Source organism: Pituophis catenifer, unplaced genomic scaffold (assembly GCF_029215685.1).
Source record: "Pituophis catenifer annectens isolate HBS135680 unplaced genomic scaffold, rPitCat1.0.hap2 SCAF_3, whole genome shotgun sequence".
Lineage (NCBI taxonomy): Eukaryota > Metazoa > Chordata > Lepidosauria > Squamata > Colubridae > Pituophis > Pituophis catenifer.
The window spans coordinates 201,209,663-201,237,244 of record NW_027256883.1 but is presented as its reverse complement, the minus strand read 5'-3'; the positions used below and the strand labels follow the sequence as shown (position 1 = coordinate 201,237,244).

Here is a 27,582-nt window from a genome sequence, read left to right as displayed (position 1 = left end):
CATATAAACAGCCGGACAATTACCCCTATCCTGGACATGATAGTTTTTACCGCCTTGCTTTCTGCGAAAAGCTTCTAACATGCCATATCCCAGCATTTCTCAAACTGTGAGTTGAGATCTCCCAGGAGTTCATGTCCACTTAGAGCAGGTGTCAAACTCAAGGCCCGTGTGCCGAATCCGGCCTGTGGGATGCTTAGATCTGGCCCTTGGGGCTGCCCTGGAAACAGCAAAGGACCAGCCTGTGGTGCCTCTGCCAGCAAAAATGGAGCTCACGAAGTCCTCCCGAGCTCCGTTTTCGCTGGCAGAGGGTTGCAGGAGGCCGCTGTAGCCAAAAACAGAGCTCAGGAGCTCGTTTTCGCTGGCAGAGCGCTTGGGCCACCATAGGCGCCCCCAACACGAGTGATGTCGAGCTGGCCACACCCACCCTGATGTGGTCCTCCATGAAATCGAGTTTGACAACCCCTGACTTAGAGGGTCTTTGCTCATTGTTTTAATTCTAGATGTGTAAACCTCACTCCAAGCTTTGCTCCCCATTTCGCCTTTCAATGGTTCCACAGAGGACAATCGCAAACTTTGAGAACTCCCCTTGTGTCCAGGTAGTTCTGTATGACCACAATGGGGACCAGAATTCCTGTTGCTGAGCAAAGGAGTTGTTAAGTGAGTCGCACTCACTTTTATGGTCTTCTTGCCACAGCTGTTAAGTGAATCATGTGATTGTTAAGAGAATCCAGCTTCCCCTATTGACTTTATTTATCAGACGAAGGTTGCACATGGCAGCCACATGACCCTGGGATGCTGCAAACTTCGAAATACATGCCAGTTGCCGAGTGCCCAAATCCTGATCAGGTGACCATGGAGATGTTGTAATGGTCATAAATATGAGGACTGGGTACATTTTTCAGTGCTGTTGTAATTTTGCATGGTTAATAAATGAATGGCTGTAAGTTGAGGACCACCTGTGTACATGTTAACATTTCATTATTAAGACAAGGAATTATAATATTTTGGATGTATTGTGCAAAAGCTGTCTGTAGAAGTTTATAATGCTGGAAAAGTAGTGAAAGAGAAGAAGAAGATGACCAGCAGTGAAGAGGACAAACTTGATTATGATGACAATGGATCCATCACTGGTAGAGCTGAAGGCCCAGGCTAGAGACAGATCACCCTGGAGAAAGTTTATCTATCTTTCCATTTATTATATTCATTGTGACTTCTAAGGCTGATTGTTGCACTTGTCATTAGCTTGTTCTTCTTTTTATCTTTTGTTGTTGTCATTCAGTCACTAAATCATGTCTAATTCTTTGGGGATAGGCGCCCCTATCCTCCCCTGTCTCCTGGGGTCTGCGCAAAATCATGTCCACTGCGGCGATGACACTATCTAACCATCTCATTCTCCCGTCCCCTTCTCCTTCTGCCTTGAATCTTTCCCAACATCAGGGTCTTTTCCAATGAATCCTCTCTTCTCATTAGGTGGCCAAAGCATTTGAGCTTCAGATTCAGTATCTGTCCTTCCAAAGAACAATCTCGGTTGATTTCCTTTAGGATTGGCAGATCTCCTTGCAGTCCAAGGGACTCTCTAGAGCAGGGGTCTCCAACCTTGGCAACAGAATTCTGGGAATTGAAGTCCACAAGTCTTAAAGCTGCCAAGGTTGGAGACCCCTGCTCTAGAGTCTTCTCCAATCCCACAGTTTGAAAGCATCGACTCTTCGGCACTCAGCCTTCCTTATGGTCCAATTCTCACAGATATACATTACAACTGGGAAAACAATAGCTTTGACTATACAGACCTTTGTTGGCAAGGTGATGTCTCTGCTTTTTTAATATGCGGTCTAGCAAGGAGCAAGCATCTTTTAATTTCATGGCTGCAGCTGCCTTCTGCAATGATCTTGGAGACCCAAAGCATAAAATCTGTTACTGCTTCCATTTCTTCCCCTTCTATTTGCCAGGATGCGGTGGGACAGGATGCCATGATCTTAATTTTTTTTTTAATGTTCAGTTTCAAGACAATTTTTGCACTCTCCTCTTTCACCCTCCTCTTTAGTTCCTCTTCACTTTCTGCCATTAGAGTGGTACCCTGTTTTCCCCAAAATAAGACATCCCCTGATAATAAGCCCAATTGGGCTTTTGAGCACATGGCAATAAGGCCAAGAGCTTATTTCAGGGTTCAAAAAAATATAAGACAGGGTCTTATTTTTGGGGAAACATGGTATCATCTGCGTATCTGAGGGTTGTTGATATTCTATCCGGCTTTTTGTAAATAAACCAGTATTTCCCATTCAAACAAATGTTTAAGTAGGTCATAATCTACTTTCCACAAGTAGTAAAATCTTCCTTCAACATGTCAGGACAATCAGTCACAGTGATATGGAAGCAAGGACCCCATATGAGAATGGGGTTCTTTGTTGATAGATAGGAAACATTAAAGCTCTTCTACAAAACAAAAGTTTATTTCTTTAGGGGGGCAGGAGGAAATTAATGAGCTCTAAGAACAGAAACAAGGAAGATTATTAATTAAGATGACTTCAGCATGAAGGATAATTAATGCAGCCTAAGGGCCTTCCCCAACTGCCGTGTGAAAGAGCTATCCACTCATCCTTGAATTGGCAGAGAACGATATGGCCATGAAATTGTCTATCCTGATTGCTGATCCTTATCCTGCTTCTGGTGTGTCTATTCTGACCCACTGCTAATGGAGCTGTCCTGATTTCGCGTGCAGTGCATGATAAGGAAAACAATTGTTTCCTCCAGCTTTGCTGCCCCTCTTTCTTCTGCCCCTCACCAGCTTGCAGGAAAGCATCTGCCAACTGTACTGTTCCAGCAGCGATGGGGTTCACCTGCCTGCAATATTCTGACCATTGGTTTAGGTGTCCTCTGTTAAGGATATTGTTGTGTTACCAACCAGCAGAGTGTAGAGCACAGAGAAACGTTGCTGAGAGCAATGAATAAGAGATGTGCAAACTGGTTTATCAAAAGCTTACTTTATAGGGAAAAAACAATCTCATAGTCTTTAAATCAATCCAAGTCTTTGCCAGTTAAATCAGTCCAGGGATACAAAAACTCTTCTTACCACACAAACAGTAGTTGGTTAGAATAACAAACTCACTCTGGTTCACAAACCACGATGGTAGCAGATCCATCCAACGATGATAGCACAATGGTAGCAACTCCACGCACAATGGTAGCTTATCATCAACTGAATACATTACAGTACCTTTCTTAAATACGTTCACAACCAGTGATTATCTAATTACAGCATAACTCAGCATTACAATGAATCAGCAGTAAAACTTTAAAGTCACACAATACATATTCATATTAAAGTCACAGAACACATATATTGCCTGGACAACTTGTTAGGCTCAAACCATATCCTAATATGGTGGGGGCAACCCACCACTGATACCTAGTTCCTGCAACTGTTTAGCCTCTATTCCCCTACATCCTCCCTGTCCATCAAATTGTTTCTTTAACAGTACAGAATAGAGCAGGGATTATTTCATTACCCAAGTACGTACCCATGTTTCCCCGAAAATAAGACCCTGTTTTATATTTTTTTGCCACCAAAAAAGGCACCAGGTCTTATTTTTGGTGTGTGTGTGTGTCATCCACTGACTTGCCTCACTTGCGCATGTCGCCCCCCCCGGTCTCCTTTTCGCTGTCAGAGGCCTTCAGGAACTTCTTCTGCAGCCGGCAAGGCTGGCAAGGCTTTCCTGAAGGCCTCTGGAGCCGATAACAGAGCTCCAGATTGATCCGGAGCTCTGTTATCAGCTGGCAAGACAAGTGTCGGGTGTGTGAGGCCTGGCTGCAACTGTCCAAAGGTAAGTAGTAGGGCAGCTCCACCCCCCTTCATCCCCACCCTATCTTAATTTTTACCTGTGCACCCTGGAGTGGGTGGGATCTTGATTAGGCCTTATTTTGGGGGGTAGAGCTTATATTGGGTGGTGTAAAAATCAAGCTAGGACTTATTTTCAGGGTAGGTCATATTTTTGGGGAAACACGGTAATATTATCAGTGCTCTCCTTTATTGGTATTTTTTGCTAGTCTAACTGAGTGGTGTATGTGCTTGCTTTAATTGGGATATAAAGATTGGCTGATTGACCACTGAATGAAAAGCAGCCTATAGTTATTTTCCAATGGTTTAACCATTTCAACTGTTTCATTGTTACACAATTCTATTTCAGCCTTGCGCTAACCTGACAAAGACCATGGAATTAAAGCATTTATACAACCATTGTCCAAGGGAGTCTAGCACTATTTATGCTATTTATGACAATTTTGACATGCCACTGGCAAACTGTTGCTGGATCCAACTCTTTAGGACTATTACCATAGCGGCAACAAAGGTTGACCAAGGATCAAAGGGGAGGCTGCTGCATAACCACAATTGGTCACCTTGCCAATAAGTACTACATTACTGATAATCAGACAATGCTCCAAAATAAAATAAGCACAAAAGATTTTACATACTTTGTGGTGGCTATTGGATGCTCTAAGTTTGATGGGAGAAACATGACATTTCCTGGGATTCAGCTAGCACTAGACTTATATACTGCTTCACAATGCTTTACAGCCCTCTCTAAGCAGTTTACAGAGTCAGCATATTGCCCCCAACAATCTGGGTCCTCATTTTACTGACCTGGGAAAGGATGGAAAGCTGAGTCAACCTTGAACCAGTCAGGATCAATATGCTGGCAGTCAGCAGAGTTAGCCTGCAATAGTGCATTCTAACTACTGAGCCACCACAGCTCCTAAAGATGACTTTAGCCTTTGTCATTCTTGGGGCAGAGTTTGAGATGGTGCCTAGCGATTACAGACCACAGAAAAATGATGTTATCAGGCAACGTTTGGGCCATGTTGAGGTGCCAGTGAGCAGAGGCTCTTCCTCAACGGCATGGCAAACTCTGGGGAGTTTGTGCTTCATCAGTCGAACACACCTGGAGCACATCAGCTGGGGAAATGTGCCGATCCCTCAATTTTAGCAAACATGAAAGGGGTTAATGGATAATCTAGAGGAGGGTGTGGGAGGAAAAGGAGGCACGGAATAAAGATTGAAGAGCCTTCTTCATCTCAGCCCCCGCTTGCTGTGCTTGTTGGGTTGAATTACTTCCATAATGCATGTGGAATGTCCTCTCTCCTGTAACACTTTTAACATCTGGGGACTTACCCTGCTCCGCAATCCACCGCGAAAGACAGCAATGTTTTGGTTTGTTCTGTTGCCAAGGCCCTTTTGGCTTTGTTCCCGAGCCAAAGCTAAGAAAATGTCGGCGATATTCAAGGTGGAGCATTTCCCTTTGAAAGGACGGCCTCGTCTTTCTTGTCCTCCTCGTGGCCACGCGTGCCACCCACAGAGGGGAACAATGGAGGCAATTATGTCTGCGTGCCTCCACGCTGCTCTACATCCGAGGAAGCACAAAGGGGCTGAAGCATGTTTTGCCTAGACCATCCAGGGGAAGGGATAGATGCAGCTTTCCATGCTCATAAGAGAAAATAAATTACGATGGCAAGCCACAGCTGTTTAAACGGATCGTATTGTCCTCCATCTAATCTCCAAATCCATGTGGTTTTTTTTGTTTTCTTTTGTTTAGCTTTTTTTTTTTTTTTTGATGAGCAAGCTATTTCTTGCAAACGATGCACAGAAAAGCTGAGGTCCAGATCCCTTTATTTACAGACTGCCAAGCGCACATGTGATACCAAAGAAGCAAACTGCAGATGCAACGAAGGGCAAAGAATGGCAGGCAGGTTTCCTATCCTTTTGGGAAACATGAATGTGCCCGTAGGCCTTCTTTTCTGGGTCTCTGGAATTCCCTCGTTGTAAACACAGTGGTGCAATAAAACACAATGAATCTCTACAGATAGAAAGCTTTTTTTCTTTTCTTTTCTTTCTTTTCTTTTCTTTTCTTTTTTTTTTGCTTGATTCTGGGGAATTATTTCTCAGAAAACCTGATGGGATTGCTTTAGTTATAAAATATATGATCACTTTTCATAAAAAGCTGTAATAAAAAAATTGTAATAAATCTAGATCGGTCTTTCCCAAAATGGTGCTCTCCAGGGATGCTATTCACTTACCTTTGCAAATGTGAGCATATGCAGGGGGTCAAAAACGGGACATGATGATGTCCGGGCGGGTGGGCGGAGCCTCCCGTAGCAGCCGCTACCAGTTTTGCCCGAACCGGATAGAACCAGCAGAATACCACCACTGGTGTTCTCCCAGCGTGCAGCTCCCATAATTTTGAGATAAATAACTTCAAAAAACATTCCCACTCTGTCTTAAAAAAAACATGCTAACACTAGAAATTCTGGAAGTCAGAATCCAACACATTTGGAAGGCGTTGGAATTGCTGGTCTATGAAATGCAACGTTAAAGTGAGGAATGCATGAAAGCTTGGGGGGGAAAAATATCTTGTTCCTTTTCTATTACTTTGTCTATTTTGTGCTCTCACCAGTTCTTGCTTGCAGGGAAGTGGTGTATTTCTTGCAGATTTTCCCAATGCGCTACTGTTACACTGATGAACTGGAGATTTTGGGGACTCCTGGTTTAAACAGATCTGAAAAAAGCAACTGAAACAGACAAGGACTCTCACCCTCTGATCTTTTTTCTAACACGATGAGGTCAGTAAGCCATGATACATAAAACATTATATCTTAGAGCACAATAACTTCTTTGCATCATCTAAAGCTGTGCAATGAAATCTCCAATAATCAGAACACCCAAATGCAGTTTTTCCTATCTTGAGTGTTTTAAAACTTGTTCTTAGGATCTCAACCTTTACTTTCAAATTTAAGATGGCGTCTGAAAAAGTACTGTTATTATTATTATTATTATTATTTTTACAAATGTGCTGTCATTTGAAACTACTTCACAAATATCTAACCTTAATGTAGTTTTCCACTGGTGTCACAGGTCGGATCTGTAAGTGTTGTGGAAGCGGGATCTTCGCCTTAGCAAGTTGTTTCTTTTCATCTTTTACCAACTAAAAATAGAAAAATGTAATAACATAAATTGGCACTCCAGGCTGAGTCATGCTTTGTGGTAACGTAATAGTTCATATCCATCTAGATATTTATATCTATCCGAGCAGTACCTGAAGACCTAGCACTTGGCACTCTGATACTATACAAGGATATTTATTATGTATCTTTGGATGTTGTTAAAATTCATCTTTCATATGGAAAAACCAGTTCTCATTTTAAAGCTAGCAACAAAATCTGGAGGACAGATTTAAATAATGTAGTAGAGCTTAAAGTAATGTAGCTTACACTATACTATACATCTTTATAGGTAGTTCTTGACTTACAAACGGTCAGATACAGTAGTGACCATTCGAATTTCTGACAGGTACCTTATGACCCAGATTTGAAATTCCAACAGTTACTTCCTCCCCTGGTCACATGACCACATTTCGTATTCTTGGCAACCAGGCCATATTTACAGCTATTTGCAGCATCCCGTGATCACATGACTAACATGTTTTGCAATGGTTTTGCATTTGCTTCTGCATTTGCTTCTGGTTTTCGGCAAAACTCCATCCATAGTGAAACATTAATGCACATAATCAAATCAAATCAAACCAAACCTTTACTGTCAATGCAAAACATGTGTACAATGAGATTATATGAGCCTCCCTTGGTGCAGCCCCCTCCCGAAACACAGAATACATCTCAATAACTCAGAGTAAACTCAAATAAAAGAAAAGAAAATCCCTGAACCCCAAAAAGTAATAACTAACACACATTCCCATATACATATATGTATATAACATCATACTATATTACATTATTATATTACTGGCCCTGCCAAGTCTATCGTATTAAACCTAATTATGATGTTATGTTGCATTCAGAAGTCTGACGGCCCACGGATAAAAGCTATTTTTCAGCCTATTTGTTCGGCTGGCTATGCTTCTAGATCTCCTGCCCGGCGGTAGAAGAGTAAAGAAGTGCTGACCAGGGCGTGAATCATCCATGAGGATTTTCCTCACTCTGCTGAGGCAGCGTGTCCTGGCGATTTCGTCCAGTGAGGACAGGGGGCAGCCCATGATTTTTTGTGCCGTGCTCATCACCTTCTGTAATGCCTTTCTGTCAGCGGCTGCCAGGCCAGGATACCATACCGTCACACAATATGTGAGGACGCTTTCTATTGTAGACCGGTAAAAGGAAGTAATCAGTTGTTGTTCCACCTGATTCTTCCATAAGACCCTAAGGAAGTGGAGTCTCTGTTGAGCCTTCCTGACCACCTGGAGCATGTTATTTTTCCAGGTGACATTTTGGCTAAGGTGGACTCCTAGGAATTTGAAAGAGGAGACACTCTACACATGCCTCCCCTTGATGTAAAGTAGAGCAGGTTCTCTGCTTCCGGAAGTCTAGCACCATCTTCTTTGACTTGCTGGTGTTTACGTGCAAGTTGTTTACTAAGCACCTTGTGGATAACTTCTGGACATCTTCCCTGTATGCTAATTTGTCTCCTCCATTGACTATGGAGATTCTCAGTCATCCAGGTCATGGTTGTCCCAAAGGTGCTTTTTCAAGACACAACTGGACTTTCTTTGTTCCTCCTTGAAGCTGTTTCACTTCTCATCCAAGAAGCTTTTTCTTCATCCGAAGATGAGAAGCGAAACGTCTTCAAAAAAAATAAAGTCCAGTTGCCTCTTGAAAAAGCACCTTTGGGATAATGACCACTGTGTTCACTTAATGATTACAGCAAAAAAGGTCATAGGATCAGGTTGGTCATCTGAGGGACCTGCTTTATAACCATCATGAGTTACAACCATGACGGGCAGGCTGCATTATGGTCATAACTTGAGGATTACTCATATTTCAATGGGATTTTCTCCCAGGGAAATGAGAATAAGATTACAGCTAGCAGACTGAGAAATATGATTGGTTTCATGGAGAATGTTATGGCAATCTAGCCAGTGATGTTCGCAGGGGGCCCAACAGCATCAAAATGGCAGAAGTAATCAGTATACTCAAGGCCCACTTTTTAAAAAATTTGTGCAATGCATGTTCTTTTAAGTATATCTTTGATTGCCTGCTTGACTCTAACATTTGACACCTATGAATGTCCCTGAACTCAGCAATAATGGTTGGTAAATTAAGATTTGTGATATTGTGTGTAGTCTCAATCCATGAATTTTGGATTATTCCTAAAATATGGCTAAACTAGTACAAAATGCCTCACTGGTACATATCTAACATACTTAGATATTGTTGTTGTTATTATATTACACTTTAAAATTCTTTAATTTCACAACATATAGACAGATTTAACCATAGTTTCAATTGGGAAAATGTGACAACCTTAGATCAGGCCAAGTCGAAAAATGCCAGGGAATTTCTAGAAGCCTGGCACTCTGACAAATCAGCCATTAATAGAGACATAGACATTAACAACGTCTATAGACTATGCAAAAGAGACAATCTACCAGCCTAAAATAGAAAAAGGTGGTCCTCTCCACCAATAATCAGCACCCAGATAAGCATAGATTAACTCTAAGGTTAACTTCAGACCAACAATCAAGTAAGCCAGGAGTGGGTTCGACTTACCTATACTACCGGTTCGCAACGGGGTCGCATGTGCGCCCTTGCTTTGCTCTCGGGCGCGCCTTGCTTCTGCGCATGTGCAGTTCGCTGATGAGGACATCCAGGGTGGTGGGTGGAGCCTCCCACCGGTTTTACTACCGGTTCTTGCGAACTGGTCTGAACCGGGGCCAACCCACCACTGAAATAAGCAATACCCCAATCAAGAAACTACTAAGGAGCCATCAATAAACAGCCCAATCAAAGAATCTCTAAGATCACCCATACCCACACAGACAGGGAAGACACCAAAATATAAACTGACAGCAAACAGCACTCCTTACTAGCACTGATTATGTTACATAGTTAGGGTAATGAAATAGCTGCAAGAAAACAAGGAAGCCCAGAGAGCACTAAGGACCCCTCATTTCAATCCTGAGCTACAAATATTCTCCTTTATTGATACTTTACACCTTCAAAATAAGTCTTGTAATGTTCTTAAGCAGGGGTGAAATGCTCCCGGTTCGGACCGGCTCGGGCGAGTAGGTAGCGATGGCGGCGGGCAGTTCGGAGAACCGGTAGCAAAAATCCCTGCCCCCGCCCCCCATGCCCAGCTGAGCCGCGCGATCATCAGAGCCTTTTTTTTTCTTTTAAATGGCTCTGACCAGCCAAACTCTGAGGATCCCAGCTGAGTTGCCTGCTAATCAGGCAACTCAGCTTGGATCGCCAGAGCCATGTAAAAGAAAAAAACTTTTTTCCTTTTAAATGGCTCTGACGATCCCTCCCCCTCCCCGCCTCAGCTTGCTTACCTTAGCTGCTGGTTGCAACGCCTTGCTGTAGTCCCTGCAATCGATTGCATCAGCAAGCAACTGAATCTCCCTGCCTGCAATCAAGCAGGCAGGGAGTTGTGGACTTCAACTCCCAGAATTCCTCAGCCAGCAAAGCAAAGCTGGCTGAGGAATTCTGGGAGTTGAAGTCTACAAGTCTTAAAGTTGCCAAGGTTGGAGACCCCTGTTCTATTGGGTAAGTTTTTTCCCCTTTGGGAGCTTTAAAAAATAGTTAATTGGGGTTTTTTTTAGTTGTTCTTTTTTTAGACCTAGCCATTTAAAGTTTAGGAAGTTTTAAATTTAGCTGCTTTTATATAAAAATAAAAATAAATAAAAATAAAATAATATTTGTGCAGCTTTCTGAGATTTAGTGTATTTCTGTAGTGTTTCACTCTAACTACACAAACACACAAAATCTCACAAAGCTGTATGTGGAATTTTGTGTGTGTAAAGTGTGAAAGTTGGTTTTTTGGGCTTTTTGTGGCTGTATGATAAGGTGACCAGATTTTAACATTGGTAAAGAGGGACATTGTGGGCGTGGCTTATTTTGTGGGCGTGGCTAGCTGGTCATGTGACTGGGTGGGCGTGGCTAGCTGGTCATGTGACCGGGTGGCCATGGCTATGTCTATAGGGTAAGGTGAACAGATTTTAACATTGGTAAGAAGGACACCATTGTGGGCGTGGCTTATTGTGTGGGCGTGGCTTGGAGGCCATGTGACTGGGTGGGCGTGGCTACCTGGTCATGTGACCGGGTGGCCATGGCTATGTGTATAGGGACTACTCAGAGGGCTGAAAAGTCATTTCTGACAGGTCCTCACACTTTTGACTGGTCCTCACACTTATGACCATCCTCACATTTATGCCCGTGCAGCATTCTTAACAACCATGTCACTCATTTCACAACTGCTTCTCTTCAACAAGGTGACAAGATAGGGCAAAAATGTAAAATGTGAGGACAGTCGTAAGTTCGAGGACTGGTCAAAAGTGTGAGGACCAGTGAAAAATAACTTTTTCAGCCCTCTGAGTAGTCCATATGCACAAAAGGACTAACCAGAGAGCTGAAAAAAGTCATTTCTGACAGGTCCTCGCACTTTTGACTGGTCCTCACACTTATGACCATCCTCACATTTATGCCCATGCAGCATTCTTAACAACCATGTCACTCATTTCACAACTGCTTCTCTTCACCATGATGACAAGATAGGGCAAAAATGTAAAATGTGAGGACAGTCATAAGTTCGAGGACTGGTCAAAAGTGTGAGGACCAGTCAAAAATAACTTTTTCAGCCCTCTGAGTAGTCCATATGCATTAAAGGATTACAGCAATAGAGAGGGATGAAGGAATGGAAATTAGAGTAGGAGTGAGGGTAAGAGAGGGAGGAAGAGAGGAGGAGAAGGAGAAAGAAAGAGGAAGTAGGGAGGAGAAAAAGAGGGTGGGGGGAAGAGAAAGTAAGAAGGAAAGAAAAGAGAGAGGTGGTAGGTTTGAGGAGAAAGATTGCTGTACAATAAAAAAGATGAAAGGGAAGAAAGCCAACCCCAAGCAAATATAAAGATATTAAGATAAAGAATGAATTGTTAAACTTTAAAGAATAAAAGAGAACAAATATGAATAAATAGCAATAATTAGAAACACACATACAAACATACAATGTATTTTCTTTGAACAGAATATTTGGCTGGTTCACAAATTTAAACAGCGTTTAGTCATTTCAATTAAATTTACAATTTCTATATTTCCTTTTTGCCATATTTATTCCTCATCTATTTTTTAAAAAAACCAATATTACCCTTCATCCTCATCTCTAATCTTAATCAAATTCAATTTTTCCCTTCTATTCTATATTATACCCCTTCCCATTGTCATCTATTTTTATATCCATCCTCACATTGTTTAATTATGTAATTATGTAATACAGTTGTTTAATACAAATTCAACATTTTAATATAAATCAATTAGTTATAAAACTATCTTTTTTGTATATTAATCAATATGAACATGAATATTCCAATTATTTCCATGCAATCCAATTTCTTACAAATCAATTAATTATATTTACCAATAATAATAAACCAAATAATTTCTCCCATATATTCCTCCGAACCACAACTTAACCATTTCTGCTTTCAACACAATATACAATTAATAGTATCTCAATTATTACAATTCCCTAGTTAAATACAGCTTTTTTTCCTTTGTGTTTTAAAATCTTGAACTCTCCTCCTAAATTTCCCATTGTTTGCAGTTTTTCACCTACCTTTTTTGGGGAGGAAAAATAAAAATAAAAATAAATCTCTCTCTGCCTCATTTTGTCACGCTGCACCAAAGACCCTGGTTTCGGTTTCGTTTCTGAAGCTTAGCTAGGGGAAAAAAAAACTGCTTTACACTGATTGCCTGTAGGGCGGCCCTTTGAAGCCCCGGGCAAGAGTTAAAACAGTTTTTTTTTCTTCTAGCCATCAGCTGGGGCTCAAGAAAAATCGGGACTTTTTTGAAACGCCGCGGGACGTGGGACAAATTGCTCAAAAGTGGGACTGTCCCGCCAAAAGCGGGACGTCTGGTCACCTTACTGTATGAGGTTCCTGCTTGTTGCAGGGGCCATTTTGGGTCTAGCACAGCTGCTTTTACATTGTGGGTGAGCCAGTTGTATTCTGTTGTGTTTTGTGTGTGTAAAGTGTGAAAGTTGTTTTTTGGGGCTTTTTGTGGCTGTGTGAGGTTCCTGCTTGTTGCAGGGGCCATTTTGGGTCTAGCACAGCTGCTTTTATATTGTGGGTGAGCCAGTTGTGTTGTGCTGTGTTTTGTAGGTTAAAAAAGGGCAAAGAAGTGACATTGACTTGGCCATGCCCACCTTACCAACAAGCCATGCCCTCCCAGTCACCTTACCACCAAGCCACGCCCACTAATTAAGCCACGCCCACAGAATGTTTTATATAGAGTTTTGAAACAGTACTTAGACAAAGCAAAAAACTTAGGCCTGGGGAATTCTGGAAGCTGAAATCCACCATATCTGGAAGGCATCAGATTAGGAAGGACAATATATACTGCGAACAGTACTTTCCATAACTTCCAAGTAATACATGCCACTGAAGGAGGATAGCATGTTAGTCAAAGTTAGCCAGATTTCAGAAGGTTTCTGCATTTTCCGGCTGTCAAGGTCCAAACTCCAAGAAAGACATGTTCCCATTCTTCTAAGCAAATTTCTTTACTGTTTCTTACCTGTACACTGAAATCTTGGCAAACTAAAACAAACTATTTGCACTATGAAACATATACTCTGGAAACTATTAGGGAGGAGCCATCTTCATCCTTTTTCTCTCACACAAACTATGTACATTTGCTCTTGCTCCTCTGGAATAATTCCTCCTTCCTGGTGTGGGAAGCCCCCCCCTCCCCCCAAAAAAAAGAATGAAATATTTTGAGCAATATTTTAAAAAGGCAGAATATTATATTTCCCTAAAGGAGAAATGGAGAAACATGCTCTTAGAGACAGAAAGCAGCCCCCACTTTCCTAAATAGCCCCAGCAGATACTGAGGCTAGCTTTTAGAAATGCAGATTTGGTAATTCATTCAAGACAGGATATTTTGAAACAAAGGCAGAATGGTAGGATTAGAAGCAGCCATCACTCAAGATCCAACACAGGGCAAAGCCATTAAGCCACAATCACCTTCAGAACAGTCCAAACTTCAACCAAACTTAGCTCAGACAAACACCTAGGATTTGTACTTTGCCTATAGAGCCAGCTATGACCCCTACATAACCCCTATTTGGCCCCATGGGAGTCTGACAACAGCCAATAGAATACATGTTCTTGCACAGGAACAGGAAGCTCAAGTGCAAAGCTCAAAGAAGGTATAAAAACGCCTCACTCTCAACCCCATTTTGTCAGCTGCACCAGAACCCTGTGCTTGGTGGTTCTGTTCATCATTAAACTCTCTTTCCAATCAGCCTCCATGTTTCCAGTGTGTTCCCACACTGGGAATCTGGATAACATTCCATCACACTTACAGATGTTATTAAAATTTATTATTAGTTTATTAACAGCATTTATCAATCTGAAATGCTGCTATCAGGCTCCTTTTGATGTTCAAATGATACACAAATGTAGCTAGGATTGGCATACAAAGCAACCTGTCTTATCACTGAAGTCATGCAGTTAAATCCAACTCCCTTTTATTTTCTTGCAGAACAAATTATTTCAATTGCTAACTCATTGCCCCAACTACCTTGAGGCCGTTTGCCAAGGCTGTGAGAGAGTATTCCTTTTAAAAAAAATACAATGACATCTTATCCCATTCTTCTAGCATTAAGCATCCCACTTGCTATTCAACACAGGTCATGAAATATATCAATTCTTCATATATGAATATTACCCAGAAATAAATGTTACCTCTTCAAGCGGGGTCAACAGAAATCCCCAGCGCTTGGGCCATTTTCGGGCAGCTTCCCGCTCTGTTTCAATGTGATTCTTCCTATTTCAAGCAAAAAAAAGTGTTTGTAAAACTTGGCAAAGTCATCTAACAAAACCCTTTAGATTGCTTCCCTGGTCAAGCAGAGCCTCAAAAAATATTGGTTCCTAAGTTTGAGGCTATACTTGCATGCTGTACTGTAGATATTCCCCCCCCCCCCCAAGTCCTTGAGAAGAATTTAGTAGATTAAGTCCACTTGTTACTTTCTGCCATCAAAATACATCATTCTGATCGGTGAAGAAACAACCATATATAAAAAGAAGTCTTGCAAGTTTTATTAAAATACCTTTTCTTTGCCCATGTGTGCCTCGTTGCAGCAATTCACAGTTTATTAAATTTAAAGCAATTGCATGAAACATTTTGAAGTAAGCCCTTAGCAGATTGTAACCATTTCCTCTGAAGTAGGTTAACTTCCTGACCTAGCATCCAGTTTGGAGTTACAATTTTTGTCTTTAATTTATATCTGACTTCGCTTTGTTTGAGTAATGGTGCAAAAGCAGCTTCGGCTGCAGTTTGAAGAGTATTTTAGGAAATATGACATTAGAAGTAGATGTTATTTTGCTTCTGTTTCTCCTGATTCACTTAGAGCAGTGCTTTTTCAAACTTGGCAACTTTAAGAGGTACGGACTTCAACTCCCAGAATTCCCCAGCCAGTATTTCTTTCTCTCTTTCACGTATGAGAGAGCATGAAGGAGGCTCACAAAAATAAAATAATTATTATTATTACTTAATCGTTACTACTCATCATCTATCAACAGTATCAACAGTAGAGTCCTTCAAGTTTCTTAGGTTCTATCATATCTCAAGACTTAAAATGGACACCTAACATCAAAAACACCATCAAAAAAGCTCAACAAAGAATGTTCTTTCTATGCAAACTCAGAAAGCTCAAACTGCCCAAGGAGCTGCTGATTCAGTTCTACAGAGGAATTATTGAGTCTGTCATCTGCACCTCCATAACTTGTCTGGTTTGGCTCTGCAACCAAACAAGACAGACACAGACTTCAACGGATAATTAGAACTGCAGAAAAAACAATTGCTACCAACCTGCCTTCCATTGAGGATCTGTAATACTGCATGAGTCAAAAAGAGGACTGTGAAAATATCTATAGACCCCTCACATCCTGGGGACATAAATTGTTTCAACTTCTACCCTCAAAAAGATGATATACGGCACTGCACACCAGAACAACTAGACACAAGGACAGTTTTTCCCTGAATGCCATCACTCTGCCTAACAACTAACTCCCACAACACTGTCAAATAATTTATTAAAACTGTATTACTATTATTCTTCTCTTCCTTACTAGTATCTATCTCTTCCCACTTATTACTATAACCATGTTGCTTGTATCTTTCAATTATATTGTTTTTATTTGTTTCCTAGTACGATTTGATAGCTTGTTAGTAACCTTGACTATCACTAAGTCTTGTATCTTTTTATTCTTGATGAATGTATTTTATTCTCCTTATATACACTGAGAGCATATACACCAAAGACAAATTCCTTGTGTGTCCAATCACACTTGGCCAATAAAGAATTCAATTCAATTCAATTCAATTCAATTCAATTCAATTCAATTCAATTCAATTCTATTAATTTGTTGAAGAAATTATTTCATTTTTTTCTTTCCCATCTGCTTCTGATAAAGGATAGGTTCCCAGATGTAAGAAAAACATTTTTTTAATGCTTAGAGTTATACTCAAGATAGTATTGCCAACTTGGCAGCCAGATAATGGATTAAGTGGATGGATTTGTGGAACGTATGAGAAAAACAGGATGGAAGGTGTTTGCTCATCTTCTGACAGGGACATGCTCCTGAAGTAACAAATGGCGGTAGAGAAGGAGTATGGCTTTTCAAACATTAAGCAAAGCCAGAAAAATACCGTGGGAGATGACCAGGCTGAGCCTGAGGGAAAGGTCAAACACATCATCAGCCTGAGCCATCGCAGTGCATCTACAAAGGAAAGGCCCCACACAGATTTCATTCAAGAAGTCTTCTTTATAAGTAGATCTATGAGATGCTTGCTCATACTCAGATATGCTGTGCTTCGTTGAGCATTTGCCTTACATTTTTATCCAAACTACAACTGGGCACACATGTACTAATTTAAATAAGTCGGTAGAAGATGACCAGGCTGAGTCTGAGGGAGGAATCAAATGTGTCAACAATCTCGAGTCCCTGCGCACCCACAAAATAGCCAAGTCCATCCCACCTTGAATTCCATTGAGTCTTATCTGAGGACCCAGATTGTTAGGGGCAATATGCTGACTCTGTAAACCACTTAGAGAAGGCTGTAAAGCACTGTAAAGCGATATATAAGTCTAAGTGCTATTGCTAGTGCAATTATCTACCACCAATTTGCTTTGACCGTTAGTAGTTCAGATTCTTACAGAGAGCTTTAAGCAAGGCAGTTGTTAAATGAGTCGCACCCAATTTTACCATCTTTTTTTGGCTATGGTTGTTAAGTGAATCCCTGCAGTTGTCAGGTGAAACATGCAGTTGCTTGTCTGGGAAGGTCTCAAATAGCTAATCACCTGGGATCCTGGGATGTTGCAATGAATGCATGTTGGTTTTTGAACACATGACTGTGGGATGCTGCGATGGTCCTAAGTATGAGCAAGTAACTTTTTTCGGTATTATTGTGATGTTGAATGGTTGCTATACGATCATCTTCATGTTGAGGAATATCTGTAATGTCATGACACAAACACTGCAATTTATGTACTTATGTCAAATGTCAATACATAATGGCAGAATTTGCATCATGACATTGCCATGTGTATGTTCGGTGGGGGGTTGCCCCCGGTTCGCACCGGTTCTATAGAACCAGTAGTAAAACCAGCGGGAGGCTCCACCCACTGACTCTGACATCATGAAAATGCTTCTGCGCATGCATGCGGCCCTGTTGCAAACTGATAGTAAAGGTAAGTAAAACCCATCCCTGTGTATGTTGTCATGTTGACTTAACCTTGGTTTGCATTTAGTGGCCATGCAGAGGAGGAATGTGTTAAAAAAACCACAAACCAGTTGTTTTAATAGCACAGCTGGGCACATGGCATGTTGGTGATGAGATGTTTATTCTAGGTATCCATCACACAGTTCCTTTTTGGGGTAAGCAACACAGATAATCCTCGACTTTTGACCACAATTGAGCCCAATATTTCTGTTGCTAAGCGAGACATTTGTTCAGTGAGTTTTGCCCCATTTTACGACCCTTTCTTGCTACAGTTGTCAAGGTAATCACTGCAGTTGTTAAATTAGTAACATGATTGTCAAGTGAATCTGGCTTGTCCCATTGACTTTGTTGTCAGAAGGTCGCAAAAGAAGATCACATAAGTGGTGGGTTTCAATTTTTTTTTACTACCGGTTCTGTGGGTGTGGCTTGGTGGGTGTGGCTTGGTGGGCGTGGCAGGGGAAGGATATTTGTTCTGCCCCAGGTACGGACCCCAAAGAATGCAGCACACACAAAGTCTGTTCATACCTTAGTTTACTGAATTAACCAGTCTTTTACAACAACGGCTGTTAATTAATTGCATTAACAGCTGCCAAGAATTCAAAGAGTAATAACTGAAAGCTTACTGTGGTTGGCAGAATGCCCAGAAGCAATTTGCAGGAAGCTGATAAGCAAGACAAGACACGAAGGTATGTGAACTAAGTTGTTCCCTGCAAATTGCTTCAGTCGGCGTTCCTCCTTAAATAGGCTAAGGGAGTGGCCAATTAGCCCCAAGCCTTACTCTCGAGGAGACCTCCTCCTGAGGAGCCACTCCTGCCTTTTGGCAGCTCTGCATGCCTGTGTATTGAGAAGAAGCTCCTCCTCTTCGTCCTCTTCACTTAAAGGAGCTTCTGGAGGTTCTGAAGGCCCTGGCTGAATCTCTGCCTCTGGCACCACATCTTCTCCAGACTACTCATTGTCCGACTCGAGTGCCAGCTGCACAGGCTGCTGGCGCAGTACCACACCAGCCTCCTCGCTGTCTGAATCAGCTACTAGCTGCACAGGCTGCGTATGGACCACAACAATACTGTAAAATCTCCATTCCCACCCCAAACCAGGGGAAGGATACTGCAAAATCCACATTTCCTCCCGATCAACTGGGACTTGGGAGGCAGAGAATAGATGGGGGTGGGGCTAGTCAGAATTTTTACTACCGGTTCTCCGAACTACTCAAAATTTCCGCTACTGGTTCTCCAGAACTGGTCAGAACCTGCTGAAACCCACCTCTGGATCACATGACCCCGGGACACTGCAACTGTCACACATATGAATCAGTTGCCAAGCGTCCGAATTTTGATCAGGTGACCCTGGAGTTGCTGCAATGGTCATAAGTGTGAAAAACGATCATAAGTCACTTTTTTCAGTGCTGTTGTAGCTTCGAACAGTCACTAAACAAACTGTTGTAAGTCGAGGACTATCTGTATTAAGCAAAGCACAGAAAGGTGAGAAGCAGTGGAAAAAAGAAATTAATGTCAGGAGATAAGAAAAGGAAAGGAAAGGAAAGGAAAGGAAAGGAAAGGAAAGGAAAGGAAAGGAAAGGAAAGGAAAGGAAAGGAAAGGAAAGGAAAGGAAACTAGCTAAATTTATGGGCTATGGATGAAATGAAAGAAATGTCATGAGCACAAGCAAAAGAAAAAAAGAATTACTGGGTCATATTTGTGCTGAATTAGGGAGATGTGAAGGTGAAATACTGAAATACTTCCAGATTTCCTTTACCTTAGTTTCATCCCAAATCATTGAAATCTGTTTCATTACTTTCACTCTTTTGGAGGCCCCTGGCAAACTTGCAAAACTATGGAACTCTGGAAACTTGCAAAACTATGTTATATTTCCATCAGAATCACTTTGCATTTTCTTTGCCTCTTTTAAACTTTGCCTCTTGTCTTTGTTCTATGCAAATCTGTCTTCTGAACCCGTTTCAAGATTTAAAAATGGGAATACGGTGCTACATTGGCTTCCTTCCTTCCTCCATGGCTGTTCCCAGTTGGTATTGTTGGGAATGAGAGATTATAGCCTAAGGCTCCTTACATTATGGAAGATCTCCAGGGCTCAAGTCTCTTTCTGCTCTTAACACCTGCTGGCTCTCTTTAAGCTTCCAGGTGCATTTTAAGGGTTTTGGTTATCCTTCTTAAAGCCTTTCATAGCACAAGGCTGGGTTACCTGTGGGACTGGCTGTCTCTACTTGTCCTATAAAATCCAGCACAGCAGTCATGCTTCAGGTCACTTCCATGAAACAATGCCACTTAGTGAGACCCAGGAGTCTATCTTCTTTGTCACCATGCCTCCTTTATGGGATATCTCCCAAGATTCAGACAGTCCCAACTCTTCTATCTCTTTGGAAATCCCAAGGAACATCCCCCCACAAGCATTGGACTTCAATGTAAGATGAGCTTCTATAGAGCATAAAATCCTTGAATGAGATATATGTGGATGGGTCTCAGGTGCTATTATTATTTTGCTTATTCTGTTGGGTTTTCTGTTTATAGCTTTATTTTTAATTCTTGGCTTTATATTTTTATTGTAAATTGCCCAGGGTTGTTCTGGCAAATTGCATAAATTATATAAATCTAACAAATTCTCACTCTTCTTCTCTATATACTTGTAGTATATAGATATTGTACGTATCCTGCACAATAGTTGTAGTCACCCTAATGTTTTTACAACATTCTCTTATACACATTTTTCTCTCTCTTTCTGTCTCTTCTACTGTATCATTTCCGCTATTCTTTTTTTTATAGTCCCTATTAGGCTCTTTCTATACAGTTCTTTGGTAGCTTCCATATCAACATTCTTTATATGCACTTTGCATTTGTTCAGTTGGAAGAGTCATCTATTCCAGTCAATCCATGTATTTATATTCTAATAGTTTTTCAGACATGATCCATATTTTTTCTTCCCACAACCTTTCTACTTTTCCCCTCATTTTTTCCACTTCTTTTTCTTCTATGTCCATTTCCTCCCAACATATACTCTACCAGAGTAGAGTCAGTCTTACATTCAGCAACCTTTCAGCATTCTTCTTTATTAATTCTCTCAGCCAGTCATCACAAAAGTTCAAATGAATCATGCTTTCAGATTTAGACTTCTTCCTTTGCCAAGTGTACACATGAACAGAATTTACTTAAACCATGTAATTGAAAGAGACCTTTTCCTAAGTATGGAGTTCTGTGTGAAACCTTAGTACTACTTTTTAAAAGTAGATACTCACCAATGACTTAAAAAAAAAAACTTTCTCACCTTGTTTCCACCCATCAACCAAAATAACCTTTTTCTCTTCCATTAATATGGAATGTGGCATATTTTTCCATAAATTGCTCGTTGTTATTTTTCATTACCATTATACAGTCTATAATCTTCTACTTTTAGCCATACTCCCAACAATATAGATGATGCTAATTCATACTTCCTGACATCATTCAGTTGATTCACTCTTAATTAACCTTATAGCTTCAGTACATTTTGTATTATTGTATGGTTGAATCACACAAGATCATTCGCATTTTTCCTTCCCCTTTCTCTCTCTTAGAAATGTAATGTTTTTATGAAACTATTTCCTTTGTCTAATTTCCTTTAATTCATACTCTTCACTACATACTCTTTCTACACTTCAAGTTACAATCTTCCATATACCATGGTTGTACCCAGAGAGCGCCATGGATACTGATCTCAATTGCTCATCATGATTTGGAGCAATTAAGACTTTTACATAATGCCTTTTACCTGTTGGCTAGGTTACCTGTCTCAAACATACCCATGCCTTATGTAGCATATACTAGGATACAAGAATATTCTTGTATTGATAGTGATTATCAATGATAGTGATATCAGTTCTCTCCAAGCAATATACCAAAAAGTATATCAATATATCAAAAAATATACCTTTAATTATCAATAAAAGCAATAAGCAGACAAAACAAAAAGCCTTAGTAAATTGAATTATTTAAAAGTACCAATTTGCAATGATCATAAAATACTCTATAGCAGTGTTTCTTAATCTTGGCAAGTTTAAAGATGTGTGGATTTCAACTCCCACAATTCTCCAGCCAGCATGACTCCCCTATAGGGAATCTCTATAGGGAATCAAATAAACTGAGGATACCAGATTTTAAAAAGTGGCTCTAGTTAGAGGCAACAGAGAGAAATACCATGTTCTGTCAGGTACAAGCTAATTATTCATCCAATTTTTATGCCACCCTTTGAATAGAAGTACCTTCTTGAGCAAATATATCTATATAATAGAAATAGAAAAGAACAGGTGGATGATTTAAAAAGTGGGGAAAAAATGAACTCCTAATATTCCAGACTTTTCAATTTATTTCTCTTCAATACAATTCTTAAAAAGAAAGTTTGATTTGAGTGTCCTTCTGGCTAAGGTTTTAGACTGTTGCCTTTTGAGATTTATAAAAAAGAAAGAAACTATGACAAGAGCTCTTAAAACACTGAGGCTGGAATCTTGAATGTAGAGTCAGCTTTTGAATTTGGCTGTCCCTGTGAAATGCTGTCAGTTTTAAAGACAGCTTTTTGCCTCTTGTGATAACTATACTTTTGTGTCATAAAACCAACACTGCTAGAGCAATACTACAAAACTGTGTCATATTCAAGCACTTTCTTGTTTTCCTTGAAAAGTCATCCAGATTTTTGTGAGAAAGGACATGAGTGTATGTATTGATGTCTGTACATATAAAAATTCTGTGGCTTTGGGAAATTCTGTGATTGCTAGATGTTCAGATTTGGTATGGAGCATAAATAAACTTGGATTTCCCTAATCTGCAGCCAGCACCTCTGAAAGGTACCTTTTTGGAGACGATATTTGTGGCATCAATCTTTTGGGAAGTCTAAGATGACACCGGAATACTGATTCCTCAGTCTGCATTAAAACCTTACTGTCTTTCACCATCCTCTTTTTCACAGACATGTGGTATCTTCTCACATCTCAGTCCAATACAAATTAGCCACAAGGGAGTTAGAATAAACATGGGAGAGAGATACACTGGAATTATTGGGGTTCCTGAGTAAATATCTAGAGCTTGGAGACTTCCACTATGGTGGGAGTTGGCTTTCAAGATGTTCCTCAAGATGTCCTCAGATATGTTGGACTTCAACTCTCAGAATCCCTAATCAACACACCTGGAGGTCATTCGCTCCATCAGAATATGTTGCCCCACCCTTGGCACCCTGAAAGGACTTCAACAACTCCCCAAATTTTGGCAATTGCTAGGATGCCTTGGGAATTCTGGGAGTTGAAGTCCACATATGAAGGCTGATACTGGGGAAAGACAGTTAATATCCCCAGTTTTGGAGCAATTCGGAAAGGTGGGGTGGGGCCCCGGGAAGCCACCCCATAGCAGAACACGGGGGAAATTTAAAAAAAAAAAAATAAAAGAAAAGGAGGCGATGGGGTGGAGGAGATGGTCCAGCGGCGACTTTACCAGATCTGAGCTTCAGCCACGAAGTTGAGCTTGTTTTTCTGGGACATGGCCGAGGCTTTCTCGAACTAGCCAACGTCTGTCTCCGGCCAGGAGGAAGACAAACGTCCCACTCAGTTGGGGTCGGGTCCAGGCACAAGCCGGCGAGGCACAGGGCAGCGACGAGACGCGCTGGCGGGCTTGCTTGCGCCGGCTTCCGTTGCCAGGCGACGGCTGGGCAACGAGGAGGGACGGAAGGTGGAGGCCGGGCGCTTCTGCCAAGGATGGCTGGATGGATGAAGTTGCTCCAGAGGAGGGCAGGGTCCTGGCTTCACGCTTGAGATAAGAGGGAGAACGAACAGTGGTCTGTGTGTGTGTGTGTGTGTGAGAGAGAGAGAGAGAGGGGGGGGGACAGAGGGAGGGAGGGAGGGAGAGAGATAAGGAGAGAAAGAGAAAAAATGAAAGAGAGAGAGGGGGAGGGAAGGAGTGTGAGGCAGAGAGACGGAGGAAGGGAGAGAGAGAGAATGAGAGAAAGAATGAAAGAGAGGGAGAATGAGAGAGAGGGAGAGAGAGGAAGGGAGCGAGAGAATGAGGGAAAGAAAGAATGAAAGAGGGAGAGAGAGGGGGACAGAGGGAGGGAGGGAGAGAGAGATAATGAGAGAAAGAGAAAAAATGAAAGAGAGAGGGGGAAGGAAGGAGTGTGAGGCAGAGAGAGGGAGGAAGGGAGGGAGAGAGAATGAGAGAGAGAATGAAAGGGAGAATGAGAGAGAGTGGGAGAATGAGGGAGGGAGAGAGAGAATGAGAGAAAGAAAGAATGAAAGAGAGAGGGAGGGAGGGAAGGAGTGTGAAGGAGAGGGAGGGAGGGAGGGAGAAAGAGAGAATGAGAAAGAAAGAATGAAAGAGGAAGGGAGGGAGGGAGAGAGAGGGGGGGGAGAGAGACTGACTCTTAGCCTTTGTCCTGTGTTTTCCTAAAGACAGTTTTTATTAGATCACAGGAGAACAGCTAAGGTCCTGCTTGTGAACAACTTTTTCAGAACATCATCTTGTATTGTTTTAAAGCAGTTGGCCCTGCAGATTTAACACTTTTATTGCTTATTTAGCTGTGCAGAATTATCACATTTTCTGCCACGTAGAAATGTTACGGCAAATTCAAAATAATAATTTTAAATGCTACATTCTAGCACTTAACTTTATAGCTCACAAACACATTTTTGTCATGCGGATTAAGATTCTATTGCTTACAAAACTTTTTTATTCCATCCTTCACTTCTTACCTTTCTATGCTCAGATGAATCATACATTTTATTAAATTCCTGTTTACTTCAAATAAACAGATGTTATAAAGAAGCTTAACTTCAAGATTAACATAGGATTAATAATAAATGAGAACTGTTACAGTTTATACCAGGGATGGGGGGGACTATGGCCTTTGTATGATCTGTGAACTTCAACTCCCAGAATTCCTGAGCTAGGAATTCTGGGAGTTGAAGTTCACAGATTGTAAAAGGACCATAGTTTCCCAACCATGGTTTAAACGAAGCCTGCCTACATTTCGTGCTGCATTTACTTATATACTGAGTAAAAGTTGCCCCACAGTATAAATCAGTGCATCACTGTGTTCTCAATAGAAAACTGTTTTAAGAAGAAGGTGGATGGTGGACTATTTAAATGAAAAAGACAGTTGGCTTCATTTTTTGTTGTTGAAATGTTTTATACAGCCACTGCAAGATGGAAAAAAAATGTTCTGGAAAGTTGATAGAAAGCCAAAAATATTAATACATTAGAACATAGTGAACTTTTTACAAGCTGTAAATATTTTCTCAGACTTTCAAATATAGCTAGGAAGTATGTTCAGCCATTCTTTTCTCAACCATCTAAAATCAGTGAATAATACACATTCACCCCTTCCCAATAATTTGCTTTGTTGTTTGCTACATATGAAAAATATCTTTCATTGAGGGGATTAATTGTGTAGCATTAGGGTCAGTAGTACTGTGAGAAACAGTTATGTGTGCCTCTGTCCATGAAGCATCATTAAGTCAGGATTTGGACTTCATATTTCCAGTAATTTAGCTCAACTTTCCCCCTTCTGGTGGCAATAAAAAGACAAAATTATATTTATTTTAATTGCAATGATTTTACAGTCATATATGATACTATAGGTAGTCCTCGACTTATGACCACAATCGAGCCCAACATTTCTGTTGCTAAGCGAGACATTTGATAAGTGAACTTTGCCCCATTTTACGACCTTTTTTGCTATGATGTTAAGTGAATCACTGCAGTTAAGTTAGTAACACAGTTGTTAAGTGAATCTGGCTTTCTCATTGACTTTGTCAGAAGGTTACAAAAAGTGATCACATGACTCAAGGATACAACAATTGGCATAAATATGAAGCAGTTGCCAAGCATCTGAATTTTGATCACATGACCATGGGGATGTTACAACGGTCGTAAGTATAAAGAAAGTCATGTTACATTTTTCAGTGTTGTGGTAACTTTGAACAGTCACTAAATGAACTGTAAGTCAAGGACTAACTGTATACACAGTAGTTACAGATAGTCTGTTGTGGCCCGCCAGTGGTAGCTGATTCCGACAGCGAGGAGGCTGGTGTGGTGATTCGCCAGCAGCCTGTGCAGCTGGCATCTGAGTCAGACAATGAGGAGGCTAGAGAAGATTTGGTGCCAGAGGCGGGGATTCAGCCAGGGCCTTCAGAACCTCCAGAAGCTCCCATAAGTGAAGAGGAAGAAGAGGAGGAGCCTCTTCTCAATGCACGGGCGCGCAGAGCTGCCAAAAGGCAGGAATGGCTCCTCAGGAGGAGCTCTCCTCGAGAGTAAGGCTTGGGGCTAATTGGCCACTCCCTTAGCCTATTTAAGAAAGGACGACGACTGAGGCAATTTGCAGAAAACAACTTCGTTCATATTCCTTTACGTATTGACTCCAGAAACGTCTGATTGGCTCTTGCTTCTCTCTTGTCATTTTTCCTGCAAATTGCTTCTGGGCATTCTGCCAACCACAGTAAGCTTACAGTTATCTGAAAAGACTGTGCCTCAGAATTGAATTATTATTCCTTGGACTCTTGTCGGCTGTTAATGAAGTTAAATGAACAGCCTTTGTTCAGAAAAGACTAATTTAAACTGTACTTGTGTTTGAACAATTACTAAGAAAGCTCATTAGTAGTCCTTAATTAGTAAACTAAGGTTTGTATGGACTTTGTGTGTGCTGCATTCTTTGTGGTCCGTAGCTGGGGCAGAACATAGTCCTCGACTTAACAACAGTTCATTTAGTGACTGTTCAAAGTTACAACAGCACTGAAAAAAGTGATTTATGACCATTTTTCACACTTATGACCATTGCAGCATCCCCATGGTCACGTGGTTGAAATTTGGATATTTAAGATGGTTCCGGTGTCCCAGCATCATTGATCACCTGTTGTGACCTTCTGACAAGCAAAGTCAATGTTAAGTGAATCAGATTCACTTAACAACTGTATTACTAACTTAACAACTGCAATGATTCACTTAACAACTGTGATAAGCAAGATCGTACAATGGGGTAAAGTTCACTTAACAACTGTCTCACTTATCAACAGAAATGTTGGGCTCAATTATGGTTGTGAGTCAAGGACTACCTGTATATATGTAAGCTGCGATGAGGGCTTAGATCAATAAAAAGAAATCAGGACAAATATAAACATAATGTAAACATAAAATCCAATAAATATGTATGTAATAAATGGAACAAAGAGGGCAAAAAATGGAAAAGTTATTTTGTTTCGAACTCAGAAATGAATCCTGTTCCAGAAATTTGGCAGAAGAGATCTTGGAAAGTTCTGGGTTTTGAAAATCCAATTCAACCCAATCCAGAAACATGAGTAGAGCCACACTGGGTAATGACCTCTTTGTCAGACCTGGAAGCCATCTTTTACAGTTGGGCCTTCAGGCCTGCCACATTTTCTACTGTGGGAAATTGGGAGGGGGTTTGTATAGAGTATGGGTGATATATAGTCAAAATAGCATTCTTTTCTCAGAGAGTCAAGGCAGCTGCCATGAGGAGACTGGGAGGTATCTTCAGTTTTGGATGGTGCCTGATTGGATCATGTGATGGACATGTGGGTGCTGGGCAGAGACTTGAACTTTCTTTTGGGTGGGGAAAACCTGGAAGCTTTCAGATTCGGGTTTTGCCAGATGTGCCAATATGACATCTTCAGTAAAATGGAACTTTGAGGAAACTCAAGCCTCGGAGTCTTCTTTAGTTGGGGGTGTTACCGTGTTTTCCTGAAAATAAGACTCTGTCTTATATTTTTTTGAACCCTGAAATAAGCGCTTGGCCTTATTGCCATGCTCTCAAAAGCCCAATTGGGCTTATTATCAG

At 41.0% G+C, this 27,582-nt stretch overlaps 1 protein-coding gene across 1 annotated transcript in view; it reads right to left on the bottom strand.

Annotated features, from left to right (window-relative positions):
• Positions 1-23,278, bottom strand: part of CIMIP1 (ciliary microtubule inner protein 1) — a 33,030-nt gene extending 9,752 nt beyond the window's left edge. Inside the window, exons 1-3 of the mRNA XM_070940082.1 lie at positions 23,232-23,278; positions 14,727-14,808; positions 6,873-6,971 (exon numbers count right to left, since the gene is read on the bottom strand). Of these exons, the coding sequence (XP_070796183.1) occupies positions 6,873-6,971; positions 14,727-14,808; positions 23,232-23,278 (228 nt within the window). The remainder of the gene's footprint in view (positions 1-6,872; positions 6,972-14,726; positions 14,809-23,231) is intronic.
• Between the last annotated feature and the right edge of the window lie 4,304 nt (positions 23,279-27,582).